At 32.5% G+C, this 26,884-nt stretch overlaps 1 protein-coding gene across 1 annotated transcript in view; it reads left to right on the forward strand.

Moving 5' to 3' along the window:
• The first annotated feature begins 9,500 nt into the window (after nt 1-9,500).
• The window catches only part of LOC134249457 (probable serine/threonine-protein kinase pats1), a 101,968-nt gene continuing 84,584 nt past the window's right edge, over nt 9,501-26,884 (forward strand). Inside the window, exons 1-6 of the mRNA XM_062731809.1 lie at nt 9,501-9,523; nt 10,923-11,017; nt 11,234-11,345; nt 11,567-11,961; nt 25,176-25,355; nt 26,351-26,865. Coding sequence (XP_062587793.1) covers nt 26,508-26,865 — 358 coding nt within the window. The 5' untranslated portion in view covers nt 9,501-9,523; nt 10,923-11,017; nt 11,234-11,345; ... (1 more) ...; nt 25,176-25,355; nt 26,351-26,507. The remainder of the gene's footprint in view (nt 9,524-10,922; nt 11,018-11,233; nt 11,346-11,566; nt 11,962-25,175; nt 25,356-26,350; nt 26,866-26,884) is intronic.

The following is a 26,884-nucleotide window of genomic DNA, read 5'->3' on the forward strand; positions in this document are numbered from 1 at the left end:
CAGTGGATACGTTTAATACTTACTATATATACATCGATATTGTTTTTGTAACTATGATTTAAGATCTGTTTTTCCGCAAAACAAATGCTAGTAGGTATGTTTTTCATTTACACATTTAGTCTTTTCTTTTTCTACTTTGAGAACCAGCCGAAACCAATTATAGAAGACGTTTGAGACGACCATGGATTTAAACTTAGTTTGACACAGAATTGCAACGTAACTACATCGTGACAATCCCCGTATTCCTTTACATTTCATTTATACTTATTTACTTTCGTTTAACCAAACGCTTGGCTGCCTCTGAAAACCCCTATTGCGAAATGTCGGAGTTGACATTGACAGCTGCCATATTGGGCCCGCTTCAGATTTTCAAATGTTAATATCTAGAGTTTGGATTTATCAATGTTCAAACAAATTATATAGTTAGCATTATAAGAACGGTCTCTATTAACATTCCAAAAATAAATGAAAAATATTAAAAAACAAAAAAGTTAGAAAATACTGACTTTTTTAATTCGCTTCCCCCAGTTAATATCTTAGATCATTTTTGTAAAAAAGGGGGGACAAAAATCCATTTTAAAATCAGAAAACTGTCAATAACTTGGAACCAAAGGTGAATATTCCAAATTCATTTATCAATATTACATTTATCAATTTCTGCAGATATGGGATAGATTCCGAGCATGCTTTCACACATGTCAGAACGGGTGTTGATTTTAAAATTTTGAATGTCTTTCAGAACAAAGTGTTGAAATCTGTTCAAAAATTGTAGGTCTGCTGATTTTGAATTGTTCCAAAGTTCACAGCCGTACAGCAAAGATGGAAGTACTACTTTTTTATAAAGGCTGGCTAGAGTTACTGGGTTTGAATTGCTTGATAAATCATTTCGGATAGCAAAATACGATTTTCTAGCTTTGTTACAGCTTGCATGTGTTCTATCTATATATTTGAATCTATTTTGTTGAATAATTCCTAAGTGTTTATAATTGTCATTTAATGGAATAATTTAGTTTCCAATTATCCACGGCTGTAATGCTGTTGGGATCTGTTTGCCAAATATGACGATACTGGAATTTTGAGCATTAAAAGAGAAACGCCAGAGACATGAGTAGTTATAGGCACAATCTAACATTTTTTGTAAACCAGTAGCACTTGCACTTAAACAAGCTATATCATCAGCTTATGTTGGATTTGATGATTTTACATTATAAACACCAAAATTTTGTTCTGTACATTCAAGCAGATTTTACAATTCATTGATAAATACACAATAAAGAAATCCTGAGAGAACACCTCCTTGTCTAACACCCTGTTGGACGGGGAAGTATTTAGACAATTGGTTGTTTACCACAACTGTACTTTCATTGCCCATATGAAAATCATCTATAAGTAACCAAAGGTGACCTTTAACACCTAGTTTATTAAGTTTTACTAAAAGACCATTTCTCCATACAGTGTCATATATGCTTTTTTGCAGTCTAAAATGCTACAAAGACAGGACTACCATGGTCATTGTAGTTCAGAACTGTTTCCTGTTTGTTAAATGCAGCTGTGATACAGCCTAGTTCCTATTGAAATCCTTGTTGCTGAACATTTGGGAATTTCACCTTATTCAGTAAATTATTACTAATGCGATTGTGTATTATTTTCTCGAATACTTTGAGAAGACATGATAAAAGAGATACAGGTCTATAACTGTCAGGAGAATTTTTCGGTTTACTATCCCCTTTATATATTGGTACAATGATGCCCTTTTTGTCCCCCGCTTTCGCGAAAGTGAGGGGACATTAAATCTCATTCGTCTGTCCGTCTGTCTGTCCGTCGGTCCGTCAGTCTGTCCGTCCGTCACAAAAACATTAAGTAAACCTTGCCCATAACTTTTTATTTAGTGGAGCTATGATTTTCATATTTCATATGTGTATTCCTTGTGATAAGACCTTTCTTTGGGTACCACCAAATTTGACCTTTTGACCTTGATGTTGGAGTTTGACCCACTTTTACACAGAATTTTGACTTTGGAGTTTCAACTACTTTTACTAAAAAATTCCAAACTTTAACTTTGGCCATAACTTTTGAATGGTAGGTTCTAGGACTTTCATATTTCACATATTTATCCTTTGTGACAAGACCTTTCAGGAAATACCAACAACTTTGACCTTTTGACCTTGACCTTGGAAATTTACGTACTTATGAAAAAACTATATCCCTGACCATAATTTTTAAACGGTAAGGGCTACGGCTTTTATACTTCACATTCTTGTAAGATAACCTTTCATTGGATACCGAGAACTTTGACCTTTTGACCTTGACCTTGGAGTTTTAACTACTTTTAAAAAATAATAACCTTGGTCACAACTTTTGAACGGTAGATACAATGACTTTTATATTTCACACAATTATTCTTTGAGGAAACACCTTCCATTGGATATCAAAAAAACTTTGACCTTTGGACCTTGACCTTGGAGATTTACGTACTTCTGAAAAAACTTTAACCTTGACCCTAACTTTTAAACGATAAGGGCTAGGGCTTTCGTACTTCACGTATGTAATCCTTGTGAGATGACATTTCATTGCATGTCAAGAACTTTGACTCTTTGACCTTGACCTTGGAGTTTTAAGTTCTTTTTAAAAATGTTAACCTTGGTCACAACTTTTGAACGGTAGAAACTAGGACTTTCATATTTTAAATATATGTATTCTTTATGGCAAGTCCTTTCATGGGATACCAAAAAATTTCACCTATTGACCTAAATGATATCTTGCCCACAAAGATACCGAAAGCTGGGGACCACAATTCTTTGAATTTGCTTGTTCCAATCGTTTGGTATTTTGCCAATTTTGGTAATGCTATTAAACAGAATGCACATATAAAAAATAACACTGTCTCCTCCATATTTCAAATGTTCGGCTTGGATTTTGTCAATTCCAGGAGCTTTACGTAGTTTTAAGGAGGCTACAGCCCGAGCGACCTCTCCCTGTGTAATTTCATCTATCTGAAGAGAGCTATCAAAGTTCTGTTTCTTTATTTCATTGTAGGCTAAGTCTACTTCAACTCTGTGTGTTTCACTGAAATTCGTTTCATTTTTTGGTGCATATACGTCGAGGTTATAAGTAGTAAAAACATCGACCACCGAATCTGGGTCTGTGGCAGTGACACCTTTATAGATTATTTCCGGATAGATTTTGTCTCGGCGTGGGCGCTGTTTGTTAATGAGTTTCCAAAAGAGGCGAATGTCGCATCCTGCTGCATGATCTATATCCGTGTATGTGTCTTTAATATTATGTTTTTCAAATGCATTAATGTGACATCTGCAAAATTCACTTTTAGCCCGTTTGTAATTAAAGTACGATTCATGCTGCATTCCACGTGGTCAGCCATCGGCTACCCAAATGTTTCTCATTTTCCGCTCTCTATTATGAGATTCCTTCACTTCCCTTGTCCAGTAAGGTTTTGTGTGAGGGTTGAATCTCTTCACCGGCACAGTTTCAACAGCACATGTAGTTAACCAATGTGTGAACGACGTGTTGAATTCATTAACTTCATTTTGTGTTTGGGGAATAATGTTCTTAAATCTAGCTTCTAATTGTTCTGCTGCATGTAATTCGTAGGCATGTATTTCATTTTCTTTAATTTTGTGCCACGCAGGTGAGCTATCATTTAAGTTTTCAAGTTTATGTTGTTTGCTATTTACATAGAACACGGCTATCACAGGTAAATGATCCGAAGTACTCGATATCGTTCCTTCCTCTAGAATGTCATAGGATCTTAGTACCATTCCCATGTATGTGTCGGTAAAAAAGTAATCTGGCGTAGTTTGGTTTGTAGTAAAGGTACATGCATACTTAGTAGTACACAAAAGGTCACTTGCATATGGGCAATGAAGATTATTTTTTTCTACAAATTTTATCAATTCTTTTGACTTATAAGAATTACAACGACCCATGTCTTTTTCCAGACAGCTAGCATTAAAATCACCTCCTATGATTACATGACCGTATCTAGAATAATAATCATATAATTCTTGTAATTTTGCTATTTCATCTTTGTAAAAATCAATTGCATTCTCAGCTGGAAGGTACACCCCAACAATATATATTTTACCTATATTAGTATTTCTACACTCAATACATATAATTCTAGAAGAATCAATCTCTATTTCCTTAACATTAAATGAATAGGTTTTTCTTATAAGCAAAGCAACACCAGATTTCCCATGAAGCTCATTACCCTCTTGATTTTCACATTTACTAAATGCAAAGTAATAAGGGTCTATGCTGTTTAAATACCCAGAATATTTTGGTGCAAGTTTGTGTTCTGTTAAAATTGCAACATCACACTTGACATTCTGTAATACATTTGTGAGAGACATCGTTGAGGATATAACTCCTCTGACATTCCAGTTCAATAGCCTTAACTGCATTATCAAAATTAAAATACACACAAAATTCATAATCGTAAATATGCTGTATGTACAATGTGTAAATTTGACAAATAACAAGTCTAGTACTCAGAGTCCCAATCCTCACGTGCTTTGCGCTGGTCGCATAAATTAAACCATTCTTGCTCACTGTACCATTTTCGACAACGAATTCCTTCTGGCCAGAATTCAGGGGATTCAACGATTTCTGAGCACAGAGGAGAAATGTTAATTTTGGCCGTCCTGACTGAAAATCGGCCTCTCTGTATGAAAAGGGCAAGATGCGTTACGCGTACACCTTTATTTTCAAGATAGTTCTTTATACCATCATACGTTGTTTCCTTATCTACACCGGATAGAAAGTAACGAGCCGCTTTTTTATATGTGACCCCCTTAAAAACATCTTTGTGTATGCTTTTAGCTTGTTCATGTTGTTTTGGTCGTGGTTGATCGTCGACCGTAATTGTACAGGTGTCCCCGTTATAATTTACCGATCTGGCATATTTCTGCGTGTGGTATTCAGAGCATGACGGCGAGTCGAACACGTCTTTCGCTGGGGTATTATTGTTATTATCTGTCCTTTTAAAGCTAGGGGCGCTCTCAGAGGTGTTAGACTTAACTGGGGTTGATACCATCCCGTCCTCTTGGGACGAATTAGCATCATTTGTGTCAAGTGGATTATCCATACTAGCGCGTATGGACTGGATACCTTCAATTATCTGTGTGGAATTGGGAATTACCATTTTTTCACAGTTGTCAGATCCCCGGTGCCCTGTCTGTTTGATTTCATCGGGATGTTTGGACAGAACACTTGCATACGTTTTGTTTGGACTCATTGAATTGACCTGTCGTTGGAAATTTTGCGTATGTGAGTCGTTTAAGATCATTTGCTATTTTGGTTTTGAAAGTTTGACATTCTGACTGCTCATCTTCAATACGTTTAAAATTGCTGTTTGCAAGCTTTTTGAAGCAGTCATATTTTGTGAATTTGGATGTTGATTCAGCCTTTAATTGTTCATAATCGTGAGAAAGTTGGTCATGCTGGGATCGAAGTGTTTGTAGGTCAGAAGTCAAAGCCTCGTTTTGTCTTTTGACCGATTAGATTCTTCTATTTCATTCATACGTTGTAGAAGAGTTTGAATGGAGACACGAATTTCGATCAAATTGACTTTTGAGATGTCACAAGGAACGGGTGTTGATTTGCTTTTGTCAAAAATTTCATGGATACTAGATTTTTCGCCATGCGTAAACATATGTAACATATAACAGTCTTTCGCATACTTCATTCTACAAGTACTACTTTTGGTAGTTTTCCTGTTAATGAGTTTTCCTTTTGGACAATCGGGGAGTTTCAATATACGTGAATGTAAAACATTTCGATACGACCATACTCTGCTTTTATCATTGAGACAAAGTTCGAGTAACTTGCTAATGTAAGTGTCTTTTGGCAAATTATGGAGTAGGTTATCGAAGTTCTGAAATTCCGTTACTTCGGACCCCATGCTGTCAGAAGTTTTTGAGTTAACCTGCCACTGACTACCTAAGAATTCATTGTTAACTTGGTTGAGGTGATTATGACCATCTTGGTATTCACTTTGTGTTAAGTTAAATGTGTCCTGTAATTCATGAGATACCGGGTAACTGAAAACACTACCATCGTAAGGAGTGTTCACTACCTCCGTGGTAAACAATGCAGCAAACTGGTCATTTTCAATAGAGTTGTCACAATTTAGCATATCAGTCAAAAGACCATTTCTAGAGTCACTTACTGTAACATTTTCAGAGCATGAAGTACCATTTGGAGCAAGATCTGCCGATAACTGTTTCCGAGACGGTGTCCCCCGTCCAAAACTATTAGCCGCCATATTGAATGCCCACTAAATGGTCACTGAAAGGTCACTGAAAAGACCCTTTCCCGTGACCTTTCCGTGATCATTCAGTTACCATTCAGTCGACTGAATGGCACGTATATTTCAGTGACCTTTCAGTGATCATTCAGTGAATCTTTTTTATTGAATAATCGGCTTATTTTGGGGGTAGAAAAATTCATTTTTCTTTTTCCTTGTATAATCCTATTCTCAAATCCATATCTCATGCTTGAAAGTCCGCGACCTTCTCAATTAAGCTTCGATAACTTGTTAATTGATAGAGATTTAAAATCAATCAATTAGTAAAAATTGTTTGAACAATCAGTTCACCTGTTGTATCGAGGAGCTGCGATGTGTATATATCTTGTATATCTTTTGTATATTCTATGTTTGTTGCGCAGATTTTGGTGACAGACTGATTAATTACATAACTCCTAACGGGATGTTGACAATAATCAGCGACGGGCACCTGTTTCTGTGTCAGAGATTTGAGATCGGTGTAAATTCTCTATCAAGAATCTTAACATGCTTAGTAATAGTAGAATGATTTCAAAACAATTATTTATATCAATTCAATGCTAAAATCTACAATACTTAGTTGGTTCTACAAGAGGCATGAATATATGATTTATTCTATTCATGTAATATTATTTTAAACGATGCCTTTCAAAAGCTAAAATATTCTGCGGTTTTGACAATTAAAAAAAAAAACTTTTTAGGTTCTTCCAGAAAAGGTGTAAATAAATATTTTTATACGAATTATGCCTCATCTTTCAAAACCTGATATTTCCATGAAAAATGCATGCCGTATAAGCACTATAGAATGTGAAATTGGTTTTCTAAATTTAATTAGAAAATTAAAAAATCATTTTCAATAAGTATCATTTATTTTTAAAGAAATTATAATAATTATTTAGACATATTTTTAAGGTACCCGAATTTAATCACATTAAAAAAAAACCCACACAATTATTAAGATTGAAAAATAAATCTTTATTCAAAGTATTTCTTCATTATAAAGGACAAATATCTGATTTTAAATTATTAAGCTAGTGAGAAAAAAAATCATGGAAAGGTCACTGGAAGTCGACGGAAAGGTCACTGAAAGGTGACAGAAAGTTCACTGAAAGTCGACGGAAAGGTCACTGAAACTTGACGAAAATCTGTCCGCTGAATGGAGACTGAAAGGTACTGGAAATGAGACTGAAAGGCAACTGAAAGCTCACTGAAATGTATGTGCTATTCAGTGGCTGAATGGCCACTGAAAAGTCACTGAAAGCCGCCTTTCAGTTTTAACTGAAAGATCTTGTTTCTTCCTGTGCACGTGTTAGTCTGTTCTTGAATAAAGTGCTACTTTTTTAACATTTGCGAAAACGATAAAATATTTTTGAACCCATTTGTCATGTATCAAGAGAAAGAATCTTCAAATTAACTCAAAGTTCTACAGTATCTCATTCAGCCATGACTAAAATATATTTTAATATGTTATATATTTGTATGAAACAAACTTCAAATTGTTGTATTAATAAATATTTTATCTACAGGGCCTTGGCAGAAAGCGATTGAAGATTGACACCTTTTTTTGCACTAGTAAAACGACAATCCTGATCCTGATAGTTCTCTAAAATTAACAAGATTGGTGATGGAGGGGAGGATGGACGCAGTAAAACAAATTATAAAATGTATCCTTCATTAATTACTTATAACAAGCTGGATGTTATTGAAAGCGATAACACGTAGATCTGCAAGAAAACTATGATACATATAAGATTTTATTATATTTTAACAAATCAATTGATCAGGAATATATATATTTGCATGCGAAGAAAACTCGAAAAGAGATAAATTGCCAGAACATTTCCCACGGACCCCTTTCTACATCATATTTTTTTGTAAATTTACAATGACTCTGATAGCATCCAACAAGAGAAATAAAATGACAATTTATTAACATTTTTCAACAATTCGAATACATTGTTATTATGATGAATTCGATAATATGGTTAGTTTTTAGACCCCCTAAGAGCAAAAGAAAACTTATTCACAAATCAAATACTTTATAATTATTATAAGTTCCTTGCGCTAAACGACCCTAAATATGAGATCCTTAGCACTCAGATCCCTAAAATTGACAAGACTTTGGGCTAAAAGTACATAATAAAACTTACAAAAGTACGCTCTTTTTTGTTTTTTGTTTGATTTTTTTTTGAGTAAAGTCAAGATATATATGTATTACACATAGAAAACTTAAATGCATGAAAACGTAAAAAAAAATATGTTATTTTCTGTACATCGTAATTTATGAAGGGTATGGAGATAACGAGTAGTAATCAATCTTAAAGTACTGGTACTGGTACTGGTCCTGCGTTATACATATTGTGCGTGAGAAGAAAATTGACTTATTATATCAATTGAAGAGAATCATTGTTTTAAAATAAATATAAGTTGCTAAGAGAGAGAGAGAGAGAGAGAGAGAGAGAGAGAGAGAGAGAGAGAGAGAGAGAGAGAGAGAGAGAGACTCATTCTCTTACATTATCTTAATGTTGATCATTCTTTTCTAATATAAACATTTTATTATGTTTTTACATAACAATCTTTTTTTAATCATCAACTTCACTGAAGCTTTTTTTTTCTCAAATATATAGGTAAACGGAAAAAAAGTTAAATTCATTTTATTTGTATTAAGATGACTAAAGTTATTTCTTTTTCAATATTTTCGGTACAAATCTGTTTGTACTATCTGTCCGTGGTGCAGAAAGATGGATAGGGCGAACAGACTCGATACCTCGTAATACTTAATATACTAAATTAGATCGGAAAGACAGGGTCTAAACGTAAGAGTATTTTATGAATATTTTTATCAATGAAATTTCAAGGAAATGTGTAGAAAGCAAGTATTTGTGGCGTGGAGCACCTATGAAATAGACGCTTTATTAAATTATCCTGAACCTAATAACAAAGGTTTTCCCCATTGGAAACCCCATCACCATAGTAAAATAACAGTCTACTTTCGTTTTAGTTAAGGATAGAAATAGATATATTTAAATACCTGTGATGAAAAGAGCTTGGCAATCTCATACTTTTAATTAAGAAAAAAAAATATCTGTAGTACTTCATAAAATTCGACAATAAAAGAGGTTAGTGTAAATATATTAAATAAGAATTTCCCTTTGCAGGCCCCTGGTTACGAAAAACAAATAAACTTCCACCATAACTCGGCGAAAGACATGTCTCTAGGTAATATGATTTCGATTAAAGGTTTTCCAAATTATTGTAAGTGTAGATAGATAGAAATTTACATTTTATTGCATATTATTTTTGAGAGATAGGAAGAAGAAAAAAAATTCCAGGCTATAATCATGATCTTTAAATGAAATAGATACTTTTAATTCAATAGAGAGAAGGGCTGTTTATGCATATGTCTTTCAACATTTTTATGCGTATCAATTTTAACGGGTAAAGAAGTTAAGTACATGTACCGCTACTGGGGAGTGTATATGAAACTTATGCTTTTACATTTTCATGAACCAAATAAGAAATAAAGTTTACCAACTTGTGAACCGAATCACTCTTGTTTGAAAAAAAAACCAAGAACGATTGCAGATTAATCATAATTCGATCCTCATAGAAAATTGATTTCCACGCCATTGTGTTAACAACAGATTCTTGGACAATTAAATTTCTCTTTGAAGGCACCCTGGATTCAACTGGAAAAATTGTCTCTATAGATCTGTGCCAAGTTTCTGATTGCCTCTAGCTCTCTATCTTAAGATTCATCGCCCTTCAAGTTAAATTTAGGATAGATAGGTTGAAATTAACATTTTATTGCTTATTGTTGTTGATGGATAGCAAAAAAATATTTTAAAAAATATTCTTCGCTAAATTGATTATGTAGTAAAGGGAGCATGATGTGTTCGGAAAAAAGTTTATGGTTGTTAACATTATATCATGTGTCTTAAAATTTTTTGAGTTCACTGCAACTGTTAAACATTCATGACAATGGCCATTAGAGGTGTACAGTATCGGGTTTGCAGAGTACATATAGTTAAGCAGTTAGGAAGAAAGCCTGAAGATGGCCTTTGTTGTATAAATGGACATTCTCTTTCCAGATGGTCATGGATCTGTGCGCGGTACAAATGTACCAATTGGATGCTAAACACGACATAAACCAATAAGAATGAGTAATAAAATCAATACAATTAATCTAAAAATTTAAAATATTTCCAGCACATACACTTATGGACTGACCCCCCCCCCCCCCCCCCCCCCCCCGAATCCACTATCAGAGTTTATAAGATCCTTTTTAATTATTTTCCCCCCGTAGATCCTTTTTATTGTAGGTATTTACAATGTATTTCTCATGCAAAAAATCGAATGGTATACCACGTACTGATTGCGTATAAGAAATCAGAAGAATAATTGAAGAGAATAACTTAAAAAAATTACTTTGACATAGGGTCGGAGATTTGTGGGAGTGGGTCCTGTTCACAATTAAGTACCTGTAATTTTATGAACATGTTCAAAGTGTAACAACGGATATTATGACAGATGACTTAAAAATAAATGAATAATGCGTTGAAATGATTTTGATTGTAAAACAAACAGTCCTACATATACGTTTTTATTTTCTTTTTAGATGTATCTTGTTGACATAATATTTGACCGTATATATCAAAGTTAATGATGGCGGAGAAAAGAAATTGTGAAGGAGCGACGGAGGATGTTGCAAGTGTAATATTTTTTATGCAATAATTCACAATAAAATGTACAATTTTGTTTTAAATTAACAGCAAAATTTTTGCTCTTCAACATTTGCTAAAATGATGAAACACTTTTTTCAATCCATTTTTCTTATATCATGAGACAGAATCTTAATGATTGGATGTTTAAGATAACTCACATTATTCTATCAAGTCTCTTCCAATTGAACTAGTATTTCATCAATAGGACAGTAAAAGAAAACGATTGGATAGGAACACCTTTGCTGAAACAAAAAGCGATATTTCTGATGATACAGGAAGCAACATTTCTGATGATACTAGTACTGAGTACGACATTGGTGAGCATCAGTTTTGAAATGAAATTTAACCTTTGAGCACTGATTTCAAGTTCTTTTCATTAAAATTCAATGTTTTGGTTAAAACACCATCTTAAAGTTTTGTCAGATATGAAATATTGAAATATTGTTTGTATTGTTTAATTTAAATCTTGTGTTTTTTTTTTTTACTTTTTTGTGCTTGATACTGATATCAGAGATAATTACTAGCATGTTTCTTACAGATCTGTTATCAGATTTAACAAGGAATCAGCTTGTCGTTCTCTACACCCTGTGTCTGTGTCGTGATGATGAGGGTCTAATCCAGCTGTATGATGATGACGTAACTATGGGAGACATTAATGTGAGGAAGACAGTGGAGGAGCTGGAGGACATGGGACTGATGGAATACGAACACGTCTACTTGTGACAATTCAATCTTACAAAGAGAATTGTTTACTGAGTGACGTAGACCAAGACTTCTTTATAGACGTGGCCTCCAAGGACGCCTTATATTGGTATATGAAGTATGACCCTATCATTAACCGTGATATTTCAAGTCCACAAGACAGTAGATCTATATCATTATTGAAACTGATGATGGAGGAGAGGGTGGACCTTGTAGAAATTATTACAGTATGTAGGTATCCTTCAGTTATATATGTAAAGCTACATGTTACAAAAAGTAATTACACTTAAATCTGCAACATATACTAGTATATGATAAAATTTGACTATTTTCCAACAGTTCAGTTGATTAGGCATATTGATTTAAACAGACGAGTGCAATTAAAATAGCTAAAGGATAAATTGCATAAATTTTTCCAGGGACCCCCTTCTTCTTTGAACTCTCTTTAAATCCACAATGACTTTGATAGTTTCAAACAAGAGTGAATTACAAATACACCATATGAACAGTTTTTAACAGTCCGTATACTTTTTGAAAATGATGAATACCGTAGCTTCCTTATTTTTTGCAATTACTTATGCTGTCTTCTCATCATATGCTATAGATAATAAAATAGAGAGTCGATGATTAATTGTAAGCTTTTACATTGTGTAGCAAGTATCAAGGAAGATGAACATCTCAAAAATCAATCAATTATCAAAATACTATAACGTGGTTCTTAGTAGATATTATAATTAACAAAGCTTTAGATTAAACAAATTTAGTTAATAACGAGAGGTCCATGGACCTAAATGATCACTACGGAGCAGATTCCAAAGCATTTTCAGTATAAAATTAGATCTCCCACTTGATTCTTGGAAATGCTCCCTTGTCAATCATACCTATACAGCTCAACGCACTTTTTAAACTCACATGGTTTTTTGCGCAAATTAAGGTCACATTGTTATAATGCAAAATTGTGTAACATGACAACAAACTGTATTTTAACACTGATTTATAATTTAATTTTAAACATAGTTCACACATAATAGTTGGTAGGATTTTTATATGCGCTTAGATTATATATATTATGAAAGTTTCCAAATAGTTTTCCCATGGTTTCTCGTCAAATGCAACCGTCTTTGTATACGTTCATTTTAAAGCATACCTTTTTGCCTTAATACAGAAAAAGTGCAGATCATGTAACTTCTGCATTTTCTGTACATTAACATGACACTAAGGCGCGAGGTGATAGAAGTCTTTCTGATCTGTTGACTGTTTTCCATGTTAAAAAGATGGCATTTTTTATGTTAACTTCCTGAAATTTAGCATCATGAAAGATACCTTTCAACGCAAAATTTTTAAGTTTCAGACTATAAATCTGAATGAATTTTCTTTTCAATATTTACAATTTACTATGTTGAAAGATACACAATACTTTAATAACCGATCCTTTCTTTATGAAGACTTGTCATTTTTTGGCGCAGCATTTCGACAAAACCAAGACAAGTATGGAAAATGTTTAGAGTATCTAGAAAAATACTCTCCTTTAAGAAGTCAATCTAAACATTTAAACCAAATTGTATCAAAGAAAGTCGATTAATTAATTTGTAAATACCTTTGATGGAATCATACACATTTAACATCATAAAATTTATATTCAAATTCTCTTTTAGAACATTGTTTTTAACAACTTAAGATAATGATTTTGAACATGAAATATTTGATAATATAGGGGTTATGTCTCGTTCTGAAACTCGATAATTTTAAGTTTTATTGCAAGAAAAATGTTACTTTCATTTGTGCGAAAAATTATGTGAGTTTAAAAAGTGCTTTTAGCTGTATAGCCACATGCAGATCATTGCTCAATAACCAGAGGAGATGATTTTCAAAGAGTTTACGCTTTTTCAATATATAATTCAAATAGACCTGTCCTAACACCAGAACCCATGAAACTAGGGCCATGAAATTTGTCATTTTTGAATAGGCACTCTTGATCATTATAGCTTTATATGTGGCCAGTCTGTTTAATACTGAGGAGTAGAAGAAGATTAGATTTTCAAAGAATTTATGCATTTTCAGTACATAATTTAAATAGACTCACCTTAACACCAGAACCCCTGACTCTGGGAACATGAAAATTGCAATTTTTGAAGTAGTAACTTTCCTCATCATAACTACATGTATGTATGTCGATAGTTTGTTTGATACCCAGGAGCAGAGAAGATTATTTTAAAAAATATATATATGTACAATCACCCTCACACGCACACACACAAACCCTCTCTCACACACGCGCGCACACGCGCACGCACATGTGCACACGTGCACACGCGAACAAGCGCACATGCACGCACGCACACACACACACACACACACACACACACACACACACACACACTCACACACACACACACACACACATTCCTATGTGACCAGTCTGCGCGATATACACACCAATAACTCACACAGAATTTTGAAATCATTCCATATTTGTTTCGATTTATTATTATGTTTCACTTTTCCATGGTCTTTTTTGACAGATGTCTTCATTAAACATTAATGCGATAATATATGGCTGCAAATCGTGTGCTTTTTATTCAAATTTACCCAATATATCATTAAGGAACAAGGTAAAAAGTTGAAGTAAGCATTTTGAGAAAAATAAATATTCTTTCCTCATACAAAATTAACGTAATCTTAATCTGCCGGAAATTCAAAGGTCGTACAATTTAGGTCTGTTTACTTGTACCATGTGAATTCTAAAATGGCACGCATACAATGTAGCCTCGAAGGGCTTACAATTAATTGCAATATTAGGTAAAAGCAATTCTCAGAATCAAAATATCATAACTCTCCAGTAAATAATAGTTAATAGCCATTTTCTGTAACCACTTAAACTTCGTTGCCACGCATGGTCACCGATTTTGATGAAACTTCACCCATGCTTAGTACTTGAGACCAGAAACAAATATCAAACAAAATTTCGTTGCTACGTCTCTCGTTTGCTATGTCAACAGCCGGAAACGTTTGAAAAAATCGAGATTTTCAGCCACTTTAAATCTTGACTGTGGCTTAACAAAAACTAGAAAAAGCAAAGAAACAATTCTCACAAAAACATGACACCTTTATCTCACTAATACTGTAAAGAAACTGTTTAGAATATATCTCTAAATTAGTGGTAACCAAGGGTACATTTGGAATACATTTAAAATGCTGAAATATGCTCAAAACACTCCGTTTGTACGAATGGTACGTATTACATGCTCAAACTCAGCGACTTAAGGAAAAACAATGAAAATGTTTGACCTTAAGTATATAAGTAAATGCAATATTATTCTACAAATAACTTTTATGGTGTGCCATGGTAACACAGTGTAACCATGCAAAACTAGTAACCAAGATTGGGTTAATGCTACTGTCCTGAGGAGAAGCATGAAAATTCAAGACTGGCAAATATGCATCCTTAGGACCATGCAAGACCAAAACCATAAGAAAAATTGGGTATAATTGCTACTTTGCAGTGTTACCTTGGAAACAAAGTACCAGTGCTTTAAAGTGAATTATTTTTCCCTGCATTAAGAATTAAGAATTAAATTGCCATTTAATCAAAAACAAATTAAAGGACTGAGCTTGAAAAGTACTCATTTGTTAGAACTGAAGTTAAATATCAAATATTGATAAAATTTGATGAATAAAACAACACTGTTGCTATGGTTACCAAAAAGGGAAAATATTCGATTTTGTGAACTTTGAATCAGTATTAAACCATGTGTGCCAACTTCTTGCATCCACTTAAAGATTGGATGATAGTCAAAATTAAAAGTCAAGTTGTTAATAAATACATGTATCAATCATAAAAGTTTTGGGAATCTATATTTAAGGGTACGTATCCAAGGAAAGAAAATATTTTTTTAGGTTTTTAAGCATATATTTTCTGCTTATTTCCATAGCAACGCTCTATTCAAAGAATCTACGCTGAATTTTTTAAATGAGAAAAAAAACCAGTCATTGCAAATTATTTGCTTTGCCGTAAATGTTAATTATGAGGCTCTAAACATGATAAAAAAATGCTATTTTTCGAACTTGAAGACATGTTGCCATGGTAACTATAAAACATAGCAACCGATATTTGCCTGATATTTGCCTGATTTCAGTTTAGGGTATCCATGTCTTTTATTACAGAGAGTTTGGAGAAATTCTGAGACTATGCGTTCCACAGCTCCTATATAAAATTTCAAATCATTACAGAGAATGGCACTTAACATTTAATTCTGCATTCAGACGAACTAAACGTGATTAAGGTAAAGATCCATACCACGTAAAATAACGTTATGTGACGTTATTCTCGTTTGTGACGTTATTACGTCAAACGCGCCCGACGCTTATTCTATCAAAAATGCCTGACGTCGATTTCACTTACCGTAAAAAAAAAGGTACATTAATTTCCAAATAAAAGGCATTTATAAATATACGATGTTCAGTTATTTTCCGGGATGCATGATCGAAGGAGAGTTTAAATTTAGATGATTCGTCAAACCGAAAGTACAACAAAGATGGCATGGAAGGAAGATTCATTGTCTCGAGTACAAGATATCTAAAAGACTTCGACAATCGGGTCGTTTTTTGTCTCTGTAAGTTGAAGAAATACAGAGTAACAAATAAATGGTTCTCTTGTCGAAAGTCATTATCGTTTGCTTACATGTTTGTACATAGGCCTAGTACGTAACCATTTTCGAACCACGTACGGCTCAAGTATTCAGGTACCTAACTACTTTGCTTCAATATTCCGATTTTTAAAAGTCGTTTTTCTCTTCTCGATTGTTTGAATTAAAATATCGTCCTCAGGGGATTGACTCGGGATTTTGAAAAAAAATTTGGAAAACTTTTTTTTACAATGTATATATCATACATAAAACAGTTACTGCACAAATATAAATGTTCTGTTATTTGGTATATCCTTGCACTGAAACATAAAATAATTATTGATAAAAAAAAAAAAACAAACAGAATATTTCATTTTAGTAGGAAAGGACATTGATACATTGCCAAAAAAAATTCCTTAATACACACATATGCTGAAAATTTAGAAAAAAAAATTGTTTTAAAGCTAGCTATAGTGCACAATAACCTTAAAGTATATTAGGGTAGTGTATTGGTGCACCTGTCATAAGACTGACAGGTGTCCTGGGTTCGATTCTCTGGAAGTTGAGTAACAAATAAATGGTTCTCTTGTCGAAAGTCATTATCGTTTGCTTACTGGGTATATGCTTTTACGTAGTACATAACCATTTTCGAACCTTTTGGGCCTCTTTTTATAATATGTTTGCTAAAGCCAATTTCCAAATTGATGATAAAATTACATATTTGTCATCTACGGTATATACAATATGTATAATAGATTAGAAAAACATATGTCGAACAGACCCAGGGGTCTATATCGGATGGGGAAGGGGATATTTCTGTCTTCAAGCACCCATGAATAGTATAGCGATAGATATCAGTAGCTAATAAGATAATGTGGATCCCCAGTGTACTTTTCTAGATCACAATTTTATGCATTACCATGATTACTGTAATGATGGTTTGACTTAAACCCACAAATAGCAATATGACAGTAACAAAGAAGGGAACACATGTATAAGATGATAAATAGGAATGCCTATGAGATCATAGAGGGTGATATAAAAAGGAATAAGGAAAAGGATAAAATTTCAATCAGACAATTCACAAAATCAACTCTGTTTGTTAAGCCGAGTGCTTACAATGTTATAATCATATAATCAGGTTGTTCGTGCATGGTTTAATCATGCATTAATCATAACAAAGATAACCAGTTTCAATTTAGATTTTATGGATTTTTGTCAAGATTGTTGCTTTTTATTTGAATGAAATATTATTAATACTGTCTCATAAAAGTTATGACAGTGTTTTGTTTTTCAAAAACAAATCAATTTTTCAACAGAATTTATTGCATAATTAACTTGACCCTTCACCAAATCAATAAGGGTCTCTCTCGAGCCACAGAGAGTTGCTGTGTAAAATTTCAATGCAAAAGCTCAAAGGCTTCTTGAAAGTGTTACAGACAGACAGAAAGACACACGGACAGATGCACAGACCTAAATTTAGTATCCCCACTTTCAGTGAAAGGGGAGACAATTATATCAGGGTTTTTTTTTTTGTTGATGTTAAACTTGGTTTATCGAGATACTTGTAAAAAAAAAGCATAACTTTCCCAGTGATTATTAAGATCTTTCTTTTCCTACATAAATAGTTTTTGATATCATATTGAGCTTTTTAATTATACACCTACATATTTATCTATTTTAACATCAATATGCACTGTGCAACACAGTTCCAAAAATCCAGATAATGTATTGGACCAGCATGCAAAATTCATATCAAACCATTTTCCCCCAAATAAATGAAGAGTCCTTCCCAAACTTATGAGTTAGGAGTTTATGCTGTGTCATGTGGCATGATAAAAATTCATTCATTTTTTTCATTTGGTTAGAAAACAATTTCGAAGAAGTATAATTGAACTGCCTAAACTCTTGTACAAGTCAAATTGAACCATCTTGGATGTCCTGATTAAATGTTTTTATTTTAGGCATAGAGCAACAGAAAGAGTTTTTTTTAAAAACTACACCATGTTCATAATGCATGTACCATTTCTCAGCTATTTTTTAATATACATTTATACATACAAATTAATTAAGGTAGGTCCGTACTTTCAGAATTTTCTGTCAAACTGATAATTTTTCAATTTGAATACCTTGAACAAGTCTTAACCTTACTAAAACACCCATAAAAGACATATCTTTGCAGGTTAATTTTCATACAACATGTCTCAGCGCACTTACCTCTAAAAACTCAACAGCCAAAATTGAATTTAAAAAAGTGTGATATCATATTTCTCTTAGTTATGCACCAAATCACATCAAATTTATATTAAAACTTATGAAGATCAAAAATATTTATTTGCCAAGAGAATATTTGAAATCTTTACTGCAAAACATTAACAAATTGGTGTTGAATCTGTCCATGTCTTTCAGTAAAAAATCTCAAAATATCTTTATTTTTTTTAATTCTCAAAATCCAAAATGTTTAGATGCCATTTTTTCTATAAAACTATTAAGAATTATATCTAATGTTAACAAAAACAGCTACTCTATTATGGTTGACCAGAGAATTTTAACAAACAGTCTTTTGAAGACGTATACCCCCATTTTTGGAATATCAATTTTTTGAATTATTCTATGCAAAATTTTTAAAAAGTAAAAATTAAATGGATGATATAGGCTCTAAATCAATAAAAATAGATCTCAGGTTAGTTTGCTTAAAAGAAAATTAAAAAGATTTAGGTCCATAAAAGCCATTAAGAATTTTGTGTCTGTGTATGTACTAAATGACATATAGATCTTATAGACAGAGTGCAAAGTGTTAATTTCCATAAATAATGTATATTGAATGCTTCATATGCACAGTAACACTATAATAAACAAATATTTACTTGCTAAATCATTTTCAATCACCCAAAAAAATTTATATCGTTAGAAAAGTGAAAATCAGAATTTTATATTGATGTGTAATATTAGAACCGGATCCGTAAAAGTGTGGGCCCACCTTAAATATTCGATGTTCATCAGCTCAGACAATTACATGTTCGAGAATCTGTGTCAATACTCATGGAACAAATGCTCACTGGATCCATATCAAAATATCACTTCAACATAGAAAATTCTATTTACTCAGGGAGCCGTTGACTTTTAAAGGATCATACCGGTGACTTTTCATACCAATTTTACAAAGATCATTTCCAAGGAGGGGTCCAAGGTCACTTTTAGTACAATTCGCTGTTATCTTTGGACTGACAGTAAGGTGTGGTATTCTTGATGTTATATATAATTAGCCTCTAAAATTTACACAGCTTTCATTCATTGTTGAAATATATGTGGCCATACATATATGAGAAAGAAGTAAGGGATTAAGTTGTCTCATCATTGTCAACAACTATTTGTTGTTCCGAGAATACCACGTCTTACTGAAAGTCCAAGGATGACAGAGAATTGTACTGCTTGGTTTAGTATGTACATTTAATAACTGCCATTTCCAGGGGAACACACACACTCTCCCCTAGATCCACCATGAAAATTTCAATCAAGAAGCATCCTATAAAAATTATACTATGGAAAACGAGAAAAAAAAATTATAAGTGCTGAAAAAAATTATTGTGTAAGGGTGATTTTGACAGCTTGGTCAGAGTACCTCAAACAAATAATTTTTTTATTTGACTAACTTAAGGTAGTTCTATACTCGGCACTAAATGGGCTCAATCTTTAAAAATCTGCTTTTATAAGATAGACATACATCCCAGCAATGGATAGACACAAGAAAAATTATATGTCAACATGTTCACTTCTCCGCCATAGCCTATCGGAGTATATACCCGAAATGTAAAATACTGAAATTATACCTATCCTAGATTTTGTTGTATATAAATTAATTTAAGTCTAAATATTCAACTTTAATACCCAAAATAGAGTAGAAACATGTTATTAAACAATAAAATATCATTGTTTTGCATGAATTATTATAAATAGATGCACTTTGTTAGCCTATTGTATCAAAATTTAATGTGAGAAAATATGCTTCTCAGGACAATCTCGGTCATTTAAAAAAAATTATGGACTCAAACTTCGTAAATTTGCATTATTTTTACTAAATTATATTTTAGAAAAATAATAAGCTTAAAAAAATTATATGTTGACGCATTACTTTTCGTGGTATGAGCTCTACACTAAAGGTACCCCCCTATTTTCTTTCTTCCAGAAGTAATGTATTGCCACATATTTCTGTAATACTGTTAATGTTTCAGTGTATACTTGTATTAACAAGCTTGTACATTATTTAAAACAATAATTATACACACCCAAAACCTAAAACCCTAAAATTTATCTTATTTTACTCGAAAAAAAAAATAAAAACACACTTTTCTTTGAATTGGAGACGATGAAAATGAAAGTAATTCACTGATTCTCAGAAACTGGATGATTTCGTTACAGAAAGTAACAAAGTATGCTGCAAGTGAATCAACATTTGTCAAATACTTATTCAAAAGATAATTTTGCATTGGGATTCGTGGGTAAGCAGGTTGGGGGAGGGGGTATGTGTTTTATGCAATTATTATTATTTAAAGTAAATTTTGTAATGTTTGATTAGTAAAATCCATAAATTATCTAAGTCAAGTCGTAGTCATTACTTTTCTTCCAAATTATCACTATTAGCTTCAACTTGGCCGCCGACAATAGTCGCCTCGATAGTTTGATACAGTCATGTTCTGATGTAGCATGTATATGGTCCGTGTTTTCGACGCGGCATATAAAACATGCATCATTCACAGAAATATCGTTTTATTACCTAATTATTTCTGTCAACCGATAGTTGTTCCAAGCCTTTTCTTTTTAATTAATTTATCCTTAAGTTAAACTGTACAATATGTGTTTGTTGACGCGACCGACTTCGAGCAAAATCGTTACCGGATAATTAAAACGCTAAGTAAAATTCAAACCAATATAGTTAAAAACTCTTATCTCGGAAAAAGAACGCGCGGTTCCGGTTTTACTATTCGTAAATGACGTAGTGCGAGTATAGAACTACTTTAACCCTTCTAATTATGAACTCTTTCAGATAATTCATTTTATAACCTTATTGATTTTAAAGAAACATAAACAGTAACCACATACTTATCTATAGAATAAATGTTAAATTTCTTTCTCTTTTTCAATAATTTTCTAGTCTTGATTCACATTTTCAATAATATCACCATAATATTCATACATGTATTAAGAAGCTTGTGTCTCACATCTCACATTATATGAAAGTAAGGGTTTGTCTGAGCATGTTGACTGAGTTTAGACAGATGGGCATATAAGATTACTCAAACATGTCACCGTAGAATGTGTTCATATTTTACTAATTAATTTTCAAAGTTTTAGTAATGATGCACTCAATGCAATTCCAGTCATCAACTATGGAGTTTAGAATTTATGAAACGAATTTGAGTTAGCCTAGGTACGGAAAACCTAGATCAGACATTACAAAGTAGAAACACTGAACATATCCATCTCCGCTTACATAGATTTTATCTATTTGTACATGGATAAAAACATATGATAAACAACGTTGCACCTTACTTAGACAGATCCGAGCTTTTCCTTAGATCAGAAACCAGACGTTAAAAAGATGTGGCAAACAAACCACTTATTTGTATCTATGAATAGCGAAAAATGTATTACGTAGACACAAAAAGTAGTAAAATGTGCCACTTCTCTCATTTTTTAATCAAATAAATCGCATCCAAACGACCAATGTTGAAACTGAAAGTGTTTTCTTCTTTCACTTCCGTCACAACGTCACATAAAACGGTATATAGAATATTCCGAAGATTGAACCCGATTAATATAATACCTGTAAATCGCGAAAACGAATTATTGGCCGTCTCTGTATTAAATATTTAACTTATAATTTAAACCATACTTATTAATTTTCTATTAACGATAGTTTAAAATATTTAAAGCGATTTTTGCACCCAAATCATAAAAGTATAGATGTTAAAAAGATTTTTCAAATAATCATTTTTCAGCAAATTTGGTATAAAAATGTGAAATTTTCTTGTTTGATGCCCGCTGCCCCACTTAGTTTTTATGCCATACAAGAGAGAGACTATTGGAAAATAACGTGTTAATTTTTAAAAGAAATCTGTTGTTAGAATATCAAGCAGCAATTTATTTTTACTAACAATGAACTTTATAATTTTTAGCTAAATATGTTTAATTTGCCCTAGAAAGTAATATTAGGTGGATCAGCAGATTAAAAAAATAATTAAACCGTTAAACAAACATATTTTCTCTATAATTCATATGTTTAAAAAATTCTTTTGCTTTTACATTTAGAAACCTAGCATAGATATCTTAATTACAGCATTTCCGTTATTTCACGAGACAATGTCTATTTTTAGTAACAATCCTTTCAAAAGGAGGCCCGGTTGACCCCAAAATTTACACTGATCTGGAAAGGACAAATACTCAGTTAAGATTCTGAAAAGTTTCAACAAAATCTGTAGTTCCGTTATTTCTATAGGATGGTATGGATCTTTACCTTAAGTACAAATGTTGATGTTTTGTGAATTGGGGGACAGGAAAGGAAAATCCACCAATTCAAACAAAATATCTCTCTGCAGTTCCAACACAATTTGCACTTCAAATAGCAATATTTTTTGTATGTCCTAAGTGCATTTTTATGTTGAGTTTACACTGATTGTTTTCTTTGAAAGCCATGGAGATACGAGAAATGATAGCATGTATCAACGATCCTGTAGGGTAGAACCTTCGCGAGCCCAGTGATTGTTGCGTAGATCCCGTCCACTTTTCTTCACCCAATTATTAAATCAATATCCAACTAATTTTATTTGTCAAGAAAGTTGCTTTTTAATTCCAAGCCCTATTGTTGCTTTCGTTTTGGTCGACTTTGTCAATGTAGCAGGCCTACCGGGCTTCTCTCTCCTACCATGCTGTTTAGTTAATGAAAACTATACGCATGCGTGCATAGCACGGAATAAGGAATATCGAACACGTTGCTATGTATATATTTATGTACCGTATAATTTTAATGAAATAATCAGAATTATTTACCTTTGACACTTATAATTTACTGAAAGAGTATAAATGTGAATTTGAAAAAAAAATCCAAATCCTATAGGAAAATTTTAAAAGGTCTGATTTTAAAGTGATGTGCCATACTGTCACTTTAAAACAGCTAAATAGGGAATGTTTTAAATTTTAACAGCGAAAGTTACTTTAGTTTATTGAAATTTTTATCAAAGTCACACTGTTGTCATGTGTCCTTGTGTCTGTCTGTTTGTAAACTTACACATTTTCGTCTTTTTATCTTTTTTTATCAAGTACCGATGTAGGTACCTTAAACAATGCTAACAAAGAGTTTCCTTGAGTAAAGGAAATTCAAATATTGATCACTATGTACAGTCTAATGATGGAAATTATGCTTCATGGGGCAGAGTGTAACAAGAATTAAGGGTCAATGTTTTACAATAGAAATACATATTAAACATTAAAAAAAAACCATTAACCATAAAGCATTTTCGCTAGCCAAGAGTTTCTGATACATTACTTTCCTCATGAACCCTTAAAATACGGTGAAGTATAAGGACAGTATTGTCTTCCGTCACGTGATCTCTAATCTCTGGTACGCACAGATTGCGTCATCGACAGAAATAAAGACACGTGTTTATAAAAATTAAATCAAAGTTTTTTTTTCAAGAATGATTAAAAGAAATAATTGAGTTAAGTTTTATTCTTTTAAATTATAGTACAAATCTGAAGCTTCAAAATAGATTCTCATTCACATATTTAGAAGATGTTAGATGACACCATAGCTATTCATAAAAATACACGTTATCTCACGGATCGTTGTTTACTTGCACTTTTAAATTCCAAGATTAAAAAGTCAAGAAGTATTCCAAGCGCAAATATCCCATTTACAAAAAAACAATTGTTGATTGGTCGAACGGGTGTACTGAGGAAAAACAAACAAACAACTTCTATCAAAACCGTATGCCAAGGGATTACGAGGAGAGTAGCAGAAACCCTTGGCTACATGTAGCGAAGATAACCAAAAAGATAAATGTTTATTATGCAGATTTTAAATTGTTCAAATCATTGAAATAAAGGATCACTTTTTGTTATATTAATGTATGAAAGAAGTGTAGTTTGTCAAAAATAGGAATGCTTCGTTTATTGATATTAATATACAATCTTTGATATTTCAGATTAAATTTGTTTGAGTCAAAGCAAATGGACCTCAGTAGAATTAAAATAGGGATAACAATATTTGATACAATGTGGGGGTATAGGGTAAAATCCTTTTTAAAAATCAAGAATGCTGATGGAATTATTTATTTTCTAAGACTTCCAATTTGTGTTCATTCATTTTTTTTTATTTCAATATAAAGAATAAAGATCACAAACAGTGATCGATCAAAATAAATCATCAAACAATACAAAACAGTGTAAAGGGCATAAGACAGGGACGTCTGGAATGAAGGACCATGTGATAACATTTTAAGATCTTAAATCGGGAATCAAATTTTACATAATGCATGTATACAGGGAATAAAACTTCATTTTCCATAGCAGAAGCCATGTTACATTCTGTAATATATTAACATATTTTAAATTGTTGAAAGTTGAAATTTTCCCATGTTCATGTAGATTCTGCAATACCTCGGAGTTACAGTTATTTTAGTGGATGGCGTCCCTATTATTAGGCCGTTTTTTTGGTTTTAATATACATATTGATTTTCCCTTTACTTCCCTTTTATTTATTGTTATTGGTGAGTAATATTTATAACCAAAGAAATATGATTATTTATTTTCTGTATCATACAGTCACAGATGACAAATTAGTGCCAGAAAGAATCTTAGCAGAATCCGAAGAATTTGTCCAATTTTGGAAGAACCATTGTAAGCAGAGAAACATACATCCTACTGATTGGTCAAGTGGTGTCTGTGATGAAGAAAAGGAAAGATATTTCTCAACATATTCAATTCTTTCTGGATACCAGGAAGGTTAACAAGAAAATTTATTATATATATTTAATAATTCCTTCTGATTTGCCGAGACACAACTATGTAGAATAATTACCACTTTATATCCATCTGCACTTAACCTTCGAGGTGAATGTAAGGAATTTATTTCTCTTCATTGATCTAAGATATGGAAATTCCAAATTGATGCAGAAAGTTTTATGTGAACATAACATATTAGGATTAATTAATATTTTTTTTTCATTTTTTTCATCTGTCAGTTTTCCCTGATAATCATATATGTTTTGAGCTCTAGCATATAAATGGACCTGACATATTATATCTTTTTTTCATGGCAAATATAAATAAATTTAAAAAAAATGAAATTATTACGACTGGTGATGTTTAATCACATTGTAACTCTACATCTCTCTTTGTAATTGGCAAGGACTTCTCTTAATACATTAAACAAGTATTGAGTTGTATCATTGAATCATATTATAAAACAATTTTTGCAGTTTCGGAGATCAATACGATGACTTTGCTACCTTCGAAGAACAATATCCAGCTCGCCTTCGGGCTCGGTGAATATTATACTCCTCAGGTGTCTAAATTATCGTACTGATCTCCAAACAACAATTATTGCACAATAATACGTAATATATTATTTAATAAGGATAGGTATTGTTAAAGTTAAGTCATTACAATTAAGGGGGGACCTATGTCGTTCGACGTCAAAGCAGCGTTATGTGACGTCACAATAGCGACGTTTGTTTTTCTCCCGTTGACTTTTGCAACTGTGATTATAGGCATAACATTCTTATTAATTTTACACATTTTACAAAACGAAATTTTTTTATATAAAACAGTTTCATTTGATTTATGAAGGATCAGAATTTTAAAGTTTGGTTCATTACATTAAATACTAATATTTTATACATTTAAACAGTCTTTTCAGATATTAAAAATGAAATATATTAATTGTTTTTAGCGTTTATTGTTTGAATTACGTTCAAACTGCACAAATCTACTTTCAGAGTCTCTGAAATTGGTTCTTAACAAGTCAAAATGGAGCATACTTATACTCATATTAATGTCAGAGAAGTACAGTATTTTATATGAAGAGAAATTGTTGGAGGAAAAGTCGACAAAATAAAACATACCTTTCTGTCACTGAATGGCTCTGACGATGGAATGTCTAATTATACGTTTTGTATTCAAGATTTGATACACAATGACAAATTACTTACAATGAACAAAGAAAACAAGACACTAGAGTTTAAATCAGAGGATATTCGTCATCAGGCGATAGGGTACTTTGTTCTAAACTGTTTATTATCTGATGAGGACTACAAGAACTACATCCAACTCTCGTCCTTTGACTCGTTGTTTGATTATGTCCGTACTTTGGGGTATGAAGGTGAGAAACAAGAAAAGTGCGTGTTCATACCGAATAGGATGGAGGAGACATTAACTAGGAAAATTGGAATTGACATCTTAAGACACGCCACAGTGGAAGATAGCTGGATGAAAAGTATTGTGTGTGATACCTGTAAGTTTTTTTTTGATTG

This window comes from Saccostrea cucullata, unplaced genomic scaffold (genome assembly GCF_032062105.1).
Source record: "Saccostrea cucullata isolate Sc308-1 unplaced genomic scaffold, CSIRO_AGI_Scuc_v1 ctg4183, whole genome shotgun sequence".
Taxonomy (NCBI): Eukaryota; Metazoa; Mollusca; class Bivalvia; order Ostreida; family Ostreidae; genus Saccostrea; species Saccostrea cuccullata.